At 48.6% G+C, this 13301-nt stretch overlaps 1 protein-coding gene across 1 annotated transcript in view; it reads right to left on the reverse strand.

The window, feature by feature from the left end:
- Positions 1 to 13301, reverse strand: part of PTPRN2 (protein tyrosine phosphatase receptor type N2) — a 523279-nt gene that overhangs the window by 465410 nt on the left and 44568 nt on the right. Inside the window, exon 4 of the mRNA XM_065883635.1 lies at positions 1347 to 1449. Within this exon, the coding sequence (XP_065739707.1) occupies positions 1347 to 1449 (103 nt within the window). The remainder of the gene's footprint in view (positions 1 to 1346; positions 1450 to 13301) is intronic.

Raw genomic sequence — 13301 nt, forward strand, 5'->3', positions numbered from 1 at the left:
ATGTGTACTTGTAAACTTTTAATCTCACTTGTAATCTAAAAAAGCGAAGCAACCGTTTTTCATAACGAATGGACAATTATTTTAAATGACAATATTAACGCTGGCAAGAACGTGGTGACCCAGGTGTCTGTCCGTGGTCTCACCGTGTCTGATTTCTCAGGGCTGTTCTCTCTGGAAGCGCTCTTTCCCTGACGACGGTCTGGCCTTTCCGTCGTACTTGCTGACTGTCTAGACTACGTAAAGAGTTGTTCCTGCTCGGTCTGCCCAGTTCTCCTATCCCTCTGCCCTTTGGCCTCCTCAGCGGAGGTCAGGGCTGTCTGGGACAGTGCACCCCACTCAGGTACATCTTCACCAGGAGGGAAGGAGCGGGTGGTGCTGAAATGCCCAGATGGCACTGAACGACCAGCATGACAAGTCTGAACTCACCCAGATGAAAATGGAAATTCAGGATAGCTTGACTTTGGTTTTTGTGTTTTGTTTTTACAGAACAGACTACAGTGGCACACTCTCCTTGTTAAAGCTCAGTATACCAGCAAGAAAGACAAAGGACAGCTCCGACCCTCAAGAAACTCACGGCAGATCTGTCCAGTGAGAGCCGCCACGGTGAACGTGCTTTCACATTTGGTGCATTTAATCCTGCAGGACCTGGTGGCCTAGCTGCTTCCTCGGCTCCGCAGCACGGGCAGGAAGGCAGACGGCTGACGTTTCTGTCACTGAGATTATTTTAACTGAGGCTACGGACAGAGAAAACTCACTCTCTGAGGGAAGAGTGGACTTCCAAGCGAAGCCTGGGGGGAAGGTTGTCTCCCTGCTGTATAAACGCCGGCTCGGGGTTGAGGCGGCCCGCGCCCGGCGCTCTGTCTGTGGGCCGAGTCCTCAGCTGCCGGGGTCTGTGTCCCCCCTGCACGAGTGGGCAAGGCGTCTGCACCTCCGCACGTGTGCAGAGAGGACGAGATGGAATGAATCCAGCTCACACGGGCTGCCGTGCTTGGGGAACGGCACGCCTTTCACGGTTTAATTTGCTTTTTGTACTAAAGTGGACATAAACTCTTACTGGGAAGTGAGAATTACTGACTCCTCTGCTTTCCACCAAGGCTCTGAAGATGCAGAGCTTCCGAGGGTCTCAGGAAGGCGGGGAGGACCTTTGGGCGGGTCGCTCCTACAACCTTCCCCGGGGCAGGGCCAGCACCCCGTGGGGGGAGTCCCTGCTGCTCCGTCACACACGTTCCAGACTCCTGGAACGTCTACACAGAAAGACAGGGTCCTTTGCCGCGTGAAACAAGGAAAAGGGCTGGTGGATGCCGGCGTGGCCGCCGGCGAGGCGCCGTAAACCAAGCTCACTTTACCTGGCTGCGCCGGAGGCCTCTGGGCGTCGTGGGGAGGTCTGGGGAAGGCTGGCGAGCTCCCGTGCCATCACGTGCTGGGTGTAGCCATCCTGCCACGTGAGACCTGCGGGGAGAGTTGCAGGAACTGCGTTAACGACATGGAAGTCGAGCCAGAGCTCCCGTTTCCGTCTCTGAGTAACCACTGCTGTTCCAGGTGTTCTCCCACAATGTCATCCATCGGGCAAGGTCCCGCTCACTGCAGTTTACTACGAGATCTTCTCCTTACAGAAATTCCAGCCCTCTACGGCCCCTCCACCTGAAATGCGGTGGGTGCTTTGCTGTATGCAGGGGCCGGCTGCTGCAGGGCAGGGGCGCGCGCCGCCGTTAGAAGAGAGGCTCCAAGTCAAAGATGCAAACTCTTCTACCTGGAAAGGTCTGGTCACAGCAAAGGCATTCCTCACCCAGAAGCGCGCCTAGTGGCCGTCACTCAGCGCCACTCTGCCTCCACGCCCTGGCGACTTGTTCTTCGCGACCCCACCCTGCTTAAGAGCCACGCGTTTGAAGTGAAATAAGGGCTATTGTTATACTGTGAAAGCAATTATCACGGGGCTTAATGTACTGTATCTGGGAGCCAATTACATTATATTTATACTCAAATGTTATGACAAAGAGCTTTATAACAAGGGCGAAGTAGTTATGAAGGCAAAATCCATGTGATTACGCATTAATTACATGCACTGCAGATCACATGATAATTATTATGCAATTCGTACATTTTAGATCTTATGGTAACACTTTAGCACTTAGAACTACCCCATGCAATTATCCGTAATTATCTAATCACTAAATATCATGTAATTACAGAGATATATTTTTATGCCCTGTACGAAAACACATTACCAAAATCTTCACATCAGGACCGCTGTGCTTGTTTGTGTGTGTGTGTGTGTGTGTGAGTGCGGTACCAGAAGGTCCAGAGCTCACTGAGAACACATATTCTGGGTGGAATGAAAAGCACGGCTCTTACACATAAGCTGCCTTCATGAACACACTGGAATATGTTTTCAAATGCAAATCTAACGTTTTTTTAAAATTTACCAGCGGCAAGATTCAAGCAGTTGGAATAGTTCTGAATCTCAGAAGGTCCGATGGCATTATCCAGTGCCATCCCCCGCCCCCCCACCCCCGCTCCATCCACAGCAACCGGCAAGCGGCTCAGTTTGCGACGTGACATTTCGAGAGAGGGCCCTGCAGGGAGACCCAGCCCCGCTGGCACCCTCCCCTAACTTCAGGACTCAATGTGCTTAATAAGCAAGTTTGTTCCGTTTGCCAACAGCAACTAGAAAACGCCCCACGTGAAATGTGTTTGCGCGGCTACTATCGGCCCACTCCCAGGAGCATTCACAATCTGGGAAGCACATCTGCAATAGTAGCATAACATCTGGCACTGCTGGCTCAGAAAACAGGCGTGGCTTAACCACATCATTCCCTAAGGGATGGTCTTCACGCCAACATCCACCCGGAAACAGAAAAAATCACGAGCGCAAAAAGAACTTTCTGTGAAAAAAAATCATTTTTACAATTTAAATAACAGAACTTCAGTAATATTTTTATCTAAAGAGCACAGAGGTCTAAGCTGTACCGACTCTGAGGTCTGTGAGGAGGCCTCAATTGCAACAGGTGGCCACCTGATAGAGGTGGTCTACGGGCCGTGAGGGGAACCCTGAGCCCCAGCCCAGATCTCTCAGCTTTCCTGGGAGCAGGCAGGAACTGGGCACTTGGATAGAAAAACAAAGGAATGTGTAGGTCTGGGGGCCTACATCCTTCCTGAAGTTCTCTCCAAGGCCAGTCAGAGGAGGTGAAACCCTGGGAAGAGAGGGTCTGGGCCTGGAAGATGAGAAGACACTTTTCCCACCAGGTACAGCCAATCCCTGGAAACTGTATGTGTGGAAGGCTGTGCAGTGTGGAAAGAAGACTGGCTAGGGACCCAGGGACCCAAGAAACAGGTGCTGGGCCCCCTGATCTCAGACTTGGAACTGAATCAGCCACCAGCGCTGGTGCCAGTGAGGCCCAGCTGAAGTTGCCTCTCTCCAGTTAGAGGCCTGGAGAGAAGTGACTTAGCACATTGCAGACAGTACAGCTCAGGCCGAGAGGGAGCCTGCGCATCCTCCCTTGTGAGGCCAGAGTGACTCTGCCAGGGTCACCAGAGCAGCCAAGTGGGGAGGGGGACTTCCCTCCCCACTGGGTGGTAACCACCCCCTGATGTGCCAGTGGAGACCGTGTGGGGAGTTCAGACTCCCACCTACCGGCTGCCCAGCAGTGAGGACAAGAACCCTCCCTCAGGTGCCAGCAGAGACCTGGCGGGGAACCTGGGCTTCGACCTCCATTGTCAGTAACAGAGCCCCTACCCCGGCAGAGCAGAGCCAGAAAAAGCCAGTTAAAACACAAGTTTAAATGAGATCTGGAGACGCATAACATAATACAAAAATGCCCAGGTTTCAACAGAAAACCACTCTTACCAAAACCAAGAAAACCTCAAACTGAAGGAAAAAAGACAGTCAGCACACAGCAAACCTGAGATGTCAGCCTTATCTCACAAAGACTAGAAGGCAGCCGTGACAGAAACACTGAAGTGAACATTCGTGAGCTGGAGACAAATGAAACAATGGGAAAAGCCTCAATAAAAACACAAATATTTAAAAAAGTGAAAATATTATAATTTAAAAATACAATAACCAAAATAAACAGCTCACTGCACGTACTTAATAGAAGGATGGAGGGGACAGAGAGAAGAATCAGTGACCTGGAAGAGAGGACAATAGAAATCACCCAATTTCAACAATAGAGAGAAGATAGTCTAAAAGAAAAGGGACAGAGCCTCTGGGTTGTGGGGCTATAACAAAAGATCTAACTTTCATGTCATCAGAATCCCAGAAGGAGAGGAGAAAGAAAGCAGGGCTGAAAAGGTACTCAAAAAAATGGTGGCTGAAAATTTCTCAGTTTTGGCAGGAGACATAAACCTAAAGATTCCAGAAGCTGAGCACCCCAAATGCGATAAACCCAAACCTCCTCCAAGGCACATGGTAACTGTACTTCTTAAGACCATATGCAAAGAAGAAAATGTTAGCAGTAGCCAGAGAAACGACACCTTACCTATGAGGGGAACGTAATTCAAATGACAGAGGATTTCTCATCAGAAACCACAGAGGCCACATGAAAGTTCTGAAAGAAAAAGCTGTCAATCCAGAATCCTGAAAGTCTACCAATCCGGATACCTCGTGAAAACACTGTTCAGGAATGACAGGGAAATGAAGACATTCTCAGATAAATGAAAATGAGACCATACTTTGCCAGCAGACCTACCCCAAAAGAATTGCTATGTGAACTTCTCTAAATAGAAAGGTGATGATAGAAGAAACTTGGAACATCAAGACGGAAAAAGAGCATGAAAAGTAAAGGTGTGAGTAAATACGATAAGCTTTCCTTCTTCGGAGCTTTCTAAATAATATTTGACAGTTGAAGCAAACACGATAACACTGTCTGATGTGCTTCTAAATATACGTAGAGGAAATATTTAAAATAATTATAATAAACGGGGAAAACCATAAAAGGAGGTAAGGTTTCTATACCCCACTCAAAATGGTAAAATGATAACACCAGTAAACTGCGATAGTTTTATATATATATATATATATATATATATATATATATATATATAAAATGTATGTACTATCTATACCAGCTACTAAAAAGGTTATCAAGAGATACACTCAAAAACAATACAGATAAATCAAAATGCATTTGTAAAAAACGGTGAACATAACCTAAAGGAATGCAGGAAAAAGAATACAGACAAAAAAATAGAATAGAACAAAAAGATATAATAGAAGTTTAAGTCTTAACAAATCAATAATTACATTAAATATAAATGGGCTAAATATACCAATGAAGACAAACATCGATTGAGTGGATTAAAAATGCATGACCCAACCATATGCTGTTTATAAGAAACTCACTCCAGCTTTCAAGTTGAAGTAAAAGGATAAAAAAAGATATATCATTAATTAAAGACAAGTAGCAGTGGTCATCATAATAGCAGATAAATTAGTATTCATAACAAACAAAATTACCAGGGACAGGACATAACATAATGATAAAAGGGTAAATCTGCCAAGAAGATACAGCAATCCTAAATATATACACACCAAGCAACAGGGCTGCAAATATGAGAAGCAGGAACTGACAGAAGTTTCTACATTGCCATCATCCCAATTACCCTCCTAAACAGGTGCATCTTCGTCCAATTAAAGTGGACCATATCCTGGAACATAAATAAAACTCAGCAACATGGAAAGGGTCAAAATCATTCAGAGTATGTTCTCCAATCACAGTGGAGTCAAACTAGAAATCAGTAACATAAATATAACAAGAAAAGTCTCCAAACACTTGGAACTTAAACAACACTTCTAAACAAGCCACAGGTCAAAGAGAATCCAAGGGAAAAAATACATTGAACTGAGTGAAAATGAAAATACAGCATATCAAAATTTGTGGGGCACAGTTAAAGCTGCACTGAGTGAAACTTTTATCACTAAATACTTACATTAGAAAAAGTCTCATATCAATCATCTAAATTCCCACATGAAGAAGCTAGGAAAATGAGAGCAAAATAAACCCAAAGCAACTAGAAGGAAGGAAATAATAAAGAGCAGAAATCAACAAAATTGAAATTTAAAAAATAGAGGAATCAGTGAAGACAAAAGCTGCTTTCCTGAAAAGATCAGTAAAATTGGCAAACCTCTAGCAAGACTGACAATGAAAAAGCGAGACCAGTCACAAATTATCAATAACAGCAACGAAACAGGGAACATCAGTACAGACCCTGCAGACCTCATAAGGGAACAAACAAGTCTACACACATAAACATAGCACCTTAGACGAAATGGACCCATTCCTCGAAAAACACAAACTACTACAACTCATCCAATATGAAAATAGATAATTTGATACTCCTATAACCATTATGAAAATTGAATTCATAATTTAAAACCTCCCAAAAAGATATTTCCAGACCCAGATGGTTTCACTGGATAATTCTACCAAACATTTAAGGAAGAATTAATATGAATTCTATACAATTCCTTCTGGAAAACAGAAAAGGAGGAAATAGTTTCCAATTAATTTTATGTAGCTAATATTAACCTGATACCAAAAGCAGACAAAGACAATACCAAAAAAAGAGAAAAAGAAACCTACATACCAATATCCCTCATGAATACGGACATAAAAATCCATACCATAATATTAGCATATAAAATCCAGCAATATATAAAAATAACTGTACATGATGGGGTTTATTCCAGGGATGCAAGACTGGTTTAATCCAAAATAAATCAATTAATTCAACACCTTTTCATGATGGATATTCTCACAAATATAGAAATTGAGAGGAACTTCATCAACTTGGCAATGAACGTCTACACAAGCCTTGCAGCGAACATCATACTTAATGGTAAGAAGCTAGAAGCTTTCCCACTACAATCAGGAAAAAGGCAAGGATGTCCTCTTGCACCACTTTTACTCAACAGAGCCAAAAGTTCTCAATAGTGCAAGAGGGCAATATAAGGAAATAAAAGTCATTCAGGTGAAAAAGGAAGAAATAAAACTGTACCTATTTCCAGATGACATAATTTTCCACATGGAAAATTCCAATGAATCTACAAAAAACTCCTAGAATAAATTATTTTTCTATATTAGCTATGAACACACTGAAACTAAAATATTATTTACAGTCACTCACAAAGTAAAATATTTAGGTGTAAATCTAACAAAACATGTGCACTGAAAACTATACAATGTTGATGAAAGAAATCAAAGATATAAATAAACGATAGACATAATGTGTTCATGGACTGGAAATCGCAGCATAATAATGATGTAAACTCTCCCCAAATTAATATACAAGTTTAACACGATTCCTATCAGAATCCCAGAAAAATTCTTTGTAGATACAGACAAGAAATTTATGTGGAACAGCAAAGGAACTAGAGAACTTAAAACAATTTGGAAAAAGAAGAATGAAGCAGGAGGAATGATTCTACCTAATAATTCTATACCTATAGTCTTATTAATAGGCACAGTAGTCAAGGCCGTGTAGTACTGGTGGGAGGAGAGGCAAAGAGATCGACAGAACAAAACAGGGAACCCAGAAACAGACCCACACAGAAACGCCCAACAGATTTTTGACAAAAGTGCAAAAGGAACTTAATGGTCGAAAAATTGCCTTTTCAACAAATAGTGCTGGAGCAATTGAGCATCCAGAGGCCAGAACAGGAGCCTCGACACAGGTCTCGTGGTTCACACGAAAAGTAGCCAAAACGGGTCACGGATGTAAACGCAAAACATAAAACAACAACAATCTTAGGGGACTAGAAAGATGCAAACCTTTAGAGCCTGAGGCTAAGCAGTAAGTTCCTAGACTTGACACCAGACATCATCCATAAAAAGAAAAACTGATAAACTAGATCTCGTCAAAATTAAAAACTTCTGCTCTGTGAAATGTCCTATTAAGAGGAGGAAAAGACAGAGTGGGAGAAAATAATTCAAACTACATATCCAACAAGGGACTCTACTATCTGCAGTTTACAGAGCACTGAGAATTAAACATTAAAAAATCCAATTATAAAGTGGACAAAAGACATGAGGAGACATTTCATCGAAGAGGATGTGCAGATGGCAAATAAGCACACAAAAGGGCGTTCCACATCATTAGCCGTCAGGCAGACGGAAATTAAACACAATGAGACATCACTACACACCTCTCAGAAGGACTAAAACGAAACATCGCGGCAACACCAAATTCTGCCGAGGATCTGGAGAAACTGGGCCACTGTTACATTTCTAGTGGGACTGAAAAATGGTACAGCCACTCTGGAAAGCAGTTTGGCAGAGTTTCTTACAAACTAAACACGCACATCATACAATCGAGCAATTGGACCCCTGGCCACCGATTCCAGAGAAACGAAGACTTAACATTCACACAGAAACTTGCAAACAAATGTTTATCGCGGTTTCATGTACAATACCCAAAACGGGAAAGAGCCCAGATGCCATCCAGTGAGTGAGGGTTAAACAAACAGGTCCATCCACACCAGGGACCAGTACTCATTAGTAAAAATGACGCAGGGAGTAAAAGGGAGGGACTACAGACACAGCCACAACCTGGATGAATCTCCAGAAAATTCTGCCGAGTGGAAAAGCCAATCCAAAAAGGTCATGGTGTGCCAGGGCAGGGCTTGACACGGTTGGTGAGGGTGCGAGTCCAGCGAGGGGGCAGAGGCGGGTAGAGGGTTGGTGTGAGGCCACAGGAGGCCCCGGACACCACACGAGGAAGGGCTGGCGTTTTCTGCACGCAGCACGGAGCCTTAAAAACGTTCTGAGTAGGACAAAAATGAACAACTATGTCTTAGAAATATGATAAAATAGCAACATGAAAAAATTTTTAATTTTAAAACAATAAAAATATCTACCCATGAGCCAGGCACTCTTCTAAGTACTTCCTGTTTTTACCCTAATGATTTGTGAATAATGAGTTAAAGACAGTAGAGAGAAGGAAAAAGCATTGGGTTAAGAGTTGTAAAAATTGTCTATTTTGGGCTTCCCTGGTGGCGCAGTGGTTGAGAATCTGCCTGCCAATGCAGGGGACGCGGGTTCGAGCCCTGGTCTGGGAAGATCCCACGTGCCGCAGAGCAACTAGGCCCGTGAGCCACAACTACTGAGCCTGCGCGTCTGGAGCCTGTGCTCCGCAACAAGAGAGGCCGCGATAGTGAGAGGCCCGCGCACCGCGATGAAGAGTGGCCCCCGCTCGCCGCAACTAGAGAAAGCCCGCGCACAGAAACGAAGACCCAACACAACAAAAATAAATAAATAAACAAAACTTGTCTATTTCAAGAGACTGAGGTTGGGCTCTCAAGGACTGATGGTGCAGGTGGTCTGAGCTGCAGTAAGGCGCAGGTGAGGTCAAAGACTGGCAGCTGCACCACTAGGAACAGAAAGTCTTGAAGGACGAGGACGGACCTCATGGGGGGGACCTCACAAGGAGAGGGGACCTCACAGAGGAGAGAGAGGGGACCTCACAGGGGAGAGGGGACCTCACAGGGGAGGGGGGACCTCACAGGGGAGAGGGAACCTCATAGGGGAGAGGGGACCTCACAGAGGAGAGACAGGGGACCTCACAGGGAAGAGGGGACCTCACAGAGGAGAAAGAGGGGACCTCACAGAGGAGAGGGAACCTCACAGGGGAGGGGGGACCTCACAGAGGACAGGGTACCTCACATGAGAGGGGGGACCTCACAGTGGAGGCCCTCACAGAGGAGAGGGGACCTCACAGGGGAAAGGGGACCTCATGGGGAGAGGGGACCTCACAGAGGAAAGGGGACCTCATAGGGGAGGAGGAACCTCACAGGGGAAATGGGACCTCATAGGGGAGGGGGGACCTCACAGGGGAGGGGGGACCTCACAGGGGAAAGGGGACCTCATAGGGGAGGGGGGACCTTACAGAGGAGAGGGGACCTCACAGGGGAGAGGGGGACCTCACAGGGGAAAGGGGACCTCATAGGGGCGGGGAGACCTCATAGGGGAGGGGGGACCTCACAGGGGAGGGAGGACCTTACAGAGGAGAGGGGACCTCACAGAGGAGAGAGACGGAACCTCACAGGGGAGGGGGGACCTCACAGAGGAGAGGGGACCTCACATGAGAGGGGGGACCTCACAGTGGAGGCCCTCACAGGGGAGAGGGGACCTCACAGGGGAGGGGGGACCTCACAGGGGAAAAGGGACCTCATGGGGAGAGGGGACCTCACAGAGGAAAGGGGACCTCATAGGGGATGGGGGACCTCATGGGGAGGGGGGACCTCACAGGGGAGGGAGGACCTCACAGGGGAGAGGGGACCTCACAGGGGAGAGGGGACCTCACAGAGGAGAGGGGACCTCACATGAGAGGGGGGACCTCACAGGGGAAAGGGGACCTCATAGGGGCGGGGGGACCTCACAGGGGAGGGGGACCTCACAGGGGAGGGGGGACCTCATAGGGGAGGGGGGACCTTACAGAGGAGAGGGGACCTCACAGGGGAGAGGGGACCTCACAGCGGAGGGGGGACCTCACAGAGGAGGGGGGACCTCACAGGGGAAAGGGGACCTCACAGGGGAGAGGGGACCTCACAGAGGAGAGAGAGGGGACCTCACAGGGGAGAGGGGACCTCACAGAGAGACGGGACCTCACAGCGGAGGGGGGAGGTCACAGAGGGTGGCCCTCAGCGGCAAGCAGGTTTTGGGGGGACAGCAGCGCTGGCGGGATCTAGGCTCATGGGAAGACACGGTGGTAGGCACCTGGAGGCCACCCCTTGGCAGGAGCTGCCTGTCCTTGGAGAGGAGCACAGCGCTCTGAACCTGCAGCAAGGAGTGACCTGGGGATGTTACGGAGGATGACCCCAGGTAGAAAGGGGCGTCTTCTTGACAAGAAACGTAAGGTTGACCATAGGCGTCAGCCAGTTCTCCTTTATGAGGAGAGTCCAGACTCACAGTGTATCCCTGAGGCTGCGGGTGTGAGCCTGGTCTGGAGACCGGGGAGCTCCAGGTCAGAGGCAACAGAGTTAAGCCCCTGAGCGGGTTTAACTCAGGTTTTCATAATTGTGGAAGATCCAGGCACTGCAGTAAGTAGTAAGTCAGGCTGGAACCTGCACATCCGGGACTTTCACAGATGGTGCCATATGGTCAAGATAATTTTCTCTGCCTCTTTGAAAAATGTTTGCAGAGACAATTTATAAACCATACAAGAAATCAGTCTTGTTATTATATATTCACACTTCATTTTCACATTGAAAACTGTGATAATCAACTTATTTATTGAGTTGGTTGTAAATAACTTATTCATCCCACCCGGTAGCAAATAACTTTCCACCTGAAGGTTCCCAGGAGTCAGGGAAGCAGCCTGCCTGCGTTTCCCTGGCCAAGCAAACCCTATTCATCAATTTAAAAGAAAGTGGAGACTTCCCCAGTGGCTCAGTGGTTAAGAATCCGCCTGCCAACGCAGGGGACAAGGGTTCAATCCCCGGGAAGATTTCACGTGCCACAGAGCAACTGAGCCCGCGCGCCACAACTACTGAGCCCGCGTGCCTACAGCCCATGCTCGGAAGCCCGCACACCACAATGAAGAGCAGCCCCCGCGCGCTGCAACTAGAGGAAAGCCCGCGCACAGCAACGCAGACCCAGTGCAGCCAAAAATAAACTTTAAAAATGAAAATATTTTTAAAAAACAGAAAGTGGGTTTATCTGGCAGCAAAAGCAGAGCATGGCAGGACTCAGGCAGGGCAAGGAGGTTACCCCAAGGGTCTGCTCGGCCCACCTGCCCACTGCAAATGCGTTTTTCCTTCCCTGACTCACCGTCCCTCTCAACCCGACGTGAGTCCGAGCAGGAGTCCTGTTTGCTGGAAACTACCTTATTCCAGAGGTCAGGTTTCTGACTCATCGCTCTGTGACTCCCTTCCCGCCATTCGTTAATGGGAACTTCCTCCCTACTGTACTGCAAGTCCCCCAGGAGGGGGCCAGCTGGGGCCTTTCCCCCGGGACATGAGCTCCACTGGCCCAGCAGAAGCCTTAGCATTCCAACGAGTGACTTGGCAGTGAGAGGGCCTCTACCACAGGCCTTGAGTGACAAAGGACCCTGGAAGAGGCCACAAATCAGGGACCCAGTGACATAGGATGTGGGACAGAGGCAGGGCAGTGCTGTGACAGCAGGTGCAGACCCCACGCAGCATCTGTCCACGGGTCACCCGATGCTGAGCCCAGGCCGCATGACGCCCCTCCTGGAAGAGGCTGCAGGTGCTCGTGGGCCCAGAGACCCCTGTGAGGCCACCACCTCCTCTGCCGTCAGTCACAAAGCAGTAGGTCCTCCGTGCCTTCCCCGGATATCAGGAAACTTCACAAGGGGGAGTGTGTTGACCTCACAGGGCTTGCAAACCACACCAGCCAGACAAGAGTGCGCAAGTCTGCTTTACTGGAGCGACACAGAAACACGGTTGCAGCCACGACCCTCACAATGAGCCCTGGAGCCTGGTTCTCCTCTCCCTCCCACCTCCCCTCCCCTCCTCCCTCCCCTCCCTCCCCTCCCTCCTCTCTCCCTTCCCTTCCCCTCCTCCCTCTTCCCCTCCCTCCTCTCTCCCCTCCCCTCCCCTCCCCCTCCCCCTCCCTCCTCCCCTCCTCCATCCCTTCCTAAGGCTGATGCTTTATTTCGCTCCTTGCAACACCTGCGCCCTGGCCATCATCCCGTCAGGAATGTGTGGGGCACAGGTGAGCGCTCTCGCCCATTTTCACTACTGCCGGGTCAACACGGGGACCTGACTACCCCCGGCGCTGCTCCACGTCCCCAGCCACCACCCTCATCTCACCGCAGACTTCCATTTCCAGAATAAGGACACGTCAAATGATGTCTGAGTCACTTCACACGGCTCTCCTAGCTACTGCCTGGGCGGGTGCACAAAGTGAGGCTCATGTTGCCACTGCTGGACAGGGCAGAGATGAAGCGCGGTCACCACCCAGTGAGATGACAGCAGGCCCCGAGTCTCCCTCGGCCGCCTGGTGATGCAGCCTCGCTAACCACGGGCACCTGCTCGTGTGAAGAGGGTGCAGTGGCAACGTGGAGCCGGAGAGTCTGACCCAACAAGCAGGCCATCTGCAGTCACCAGGGAAGGACAGGGTCACTGCGGCCAGAGCTACGCATTCCATGCAAGAGGGAAAAAACCCAGCTGGAAGTTCAGGGAGCCAGGTGGGCTCCCATGCACCTTCGGTGGGACTCACAGCGCGCTCGTCTCTGAGGCCTGCGACTCTGGTGGACACAGAGGAAACTGGGTTAGGGTAACTCCACTTCTCCCCTGTTAACAGGCCCAGTAAAATGACTGGGGAATATATGAGAAAAAGGGG

This window comes from Phocoena phocoena, chromosome 9, assembly GCF_963924675.1.
Source record: "Phocoena phocoena chromosome 9, mPhoPho1.1, whole genome shotgun sequence".
NCBI classification, from domain to species: Eukaryota; Metazoa; Chordata; class Mammalia; order Artiodactyla; family Phocoenidae; genus Phocoena; species Phocoena phocoena.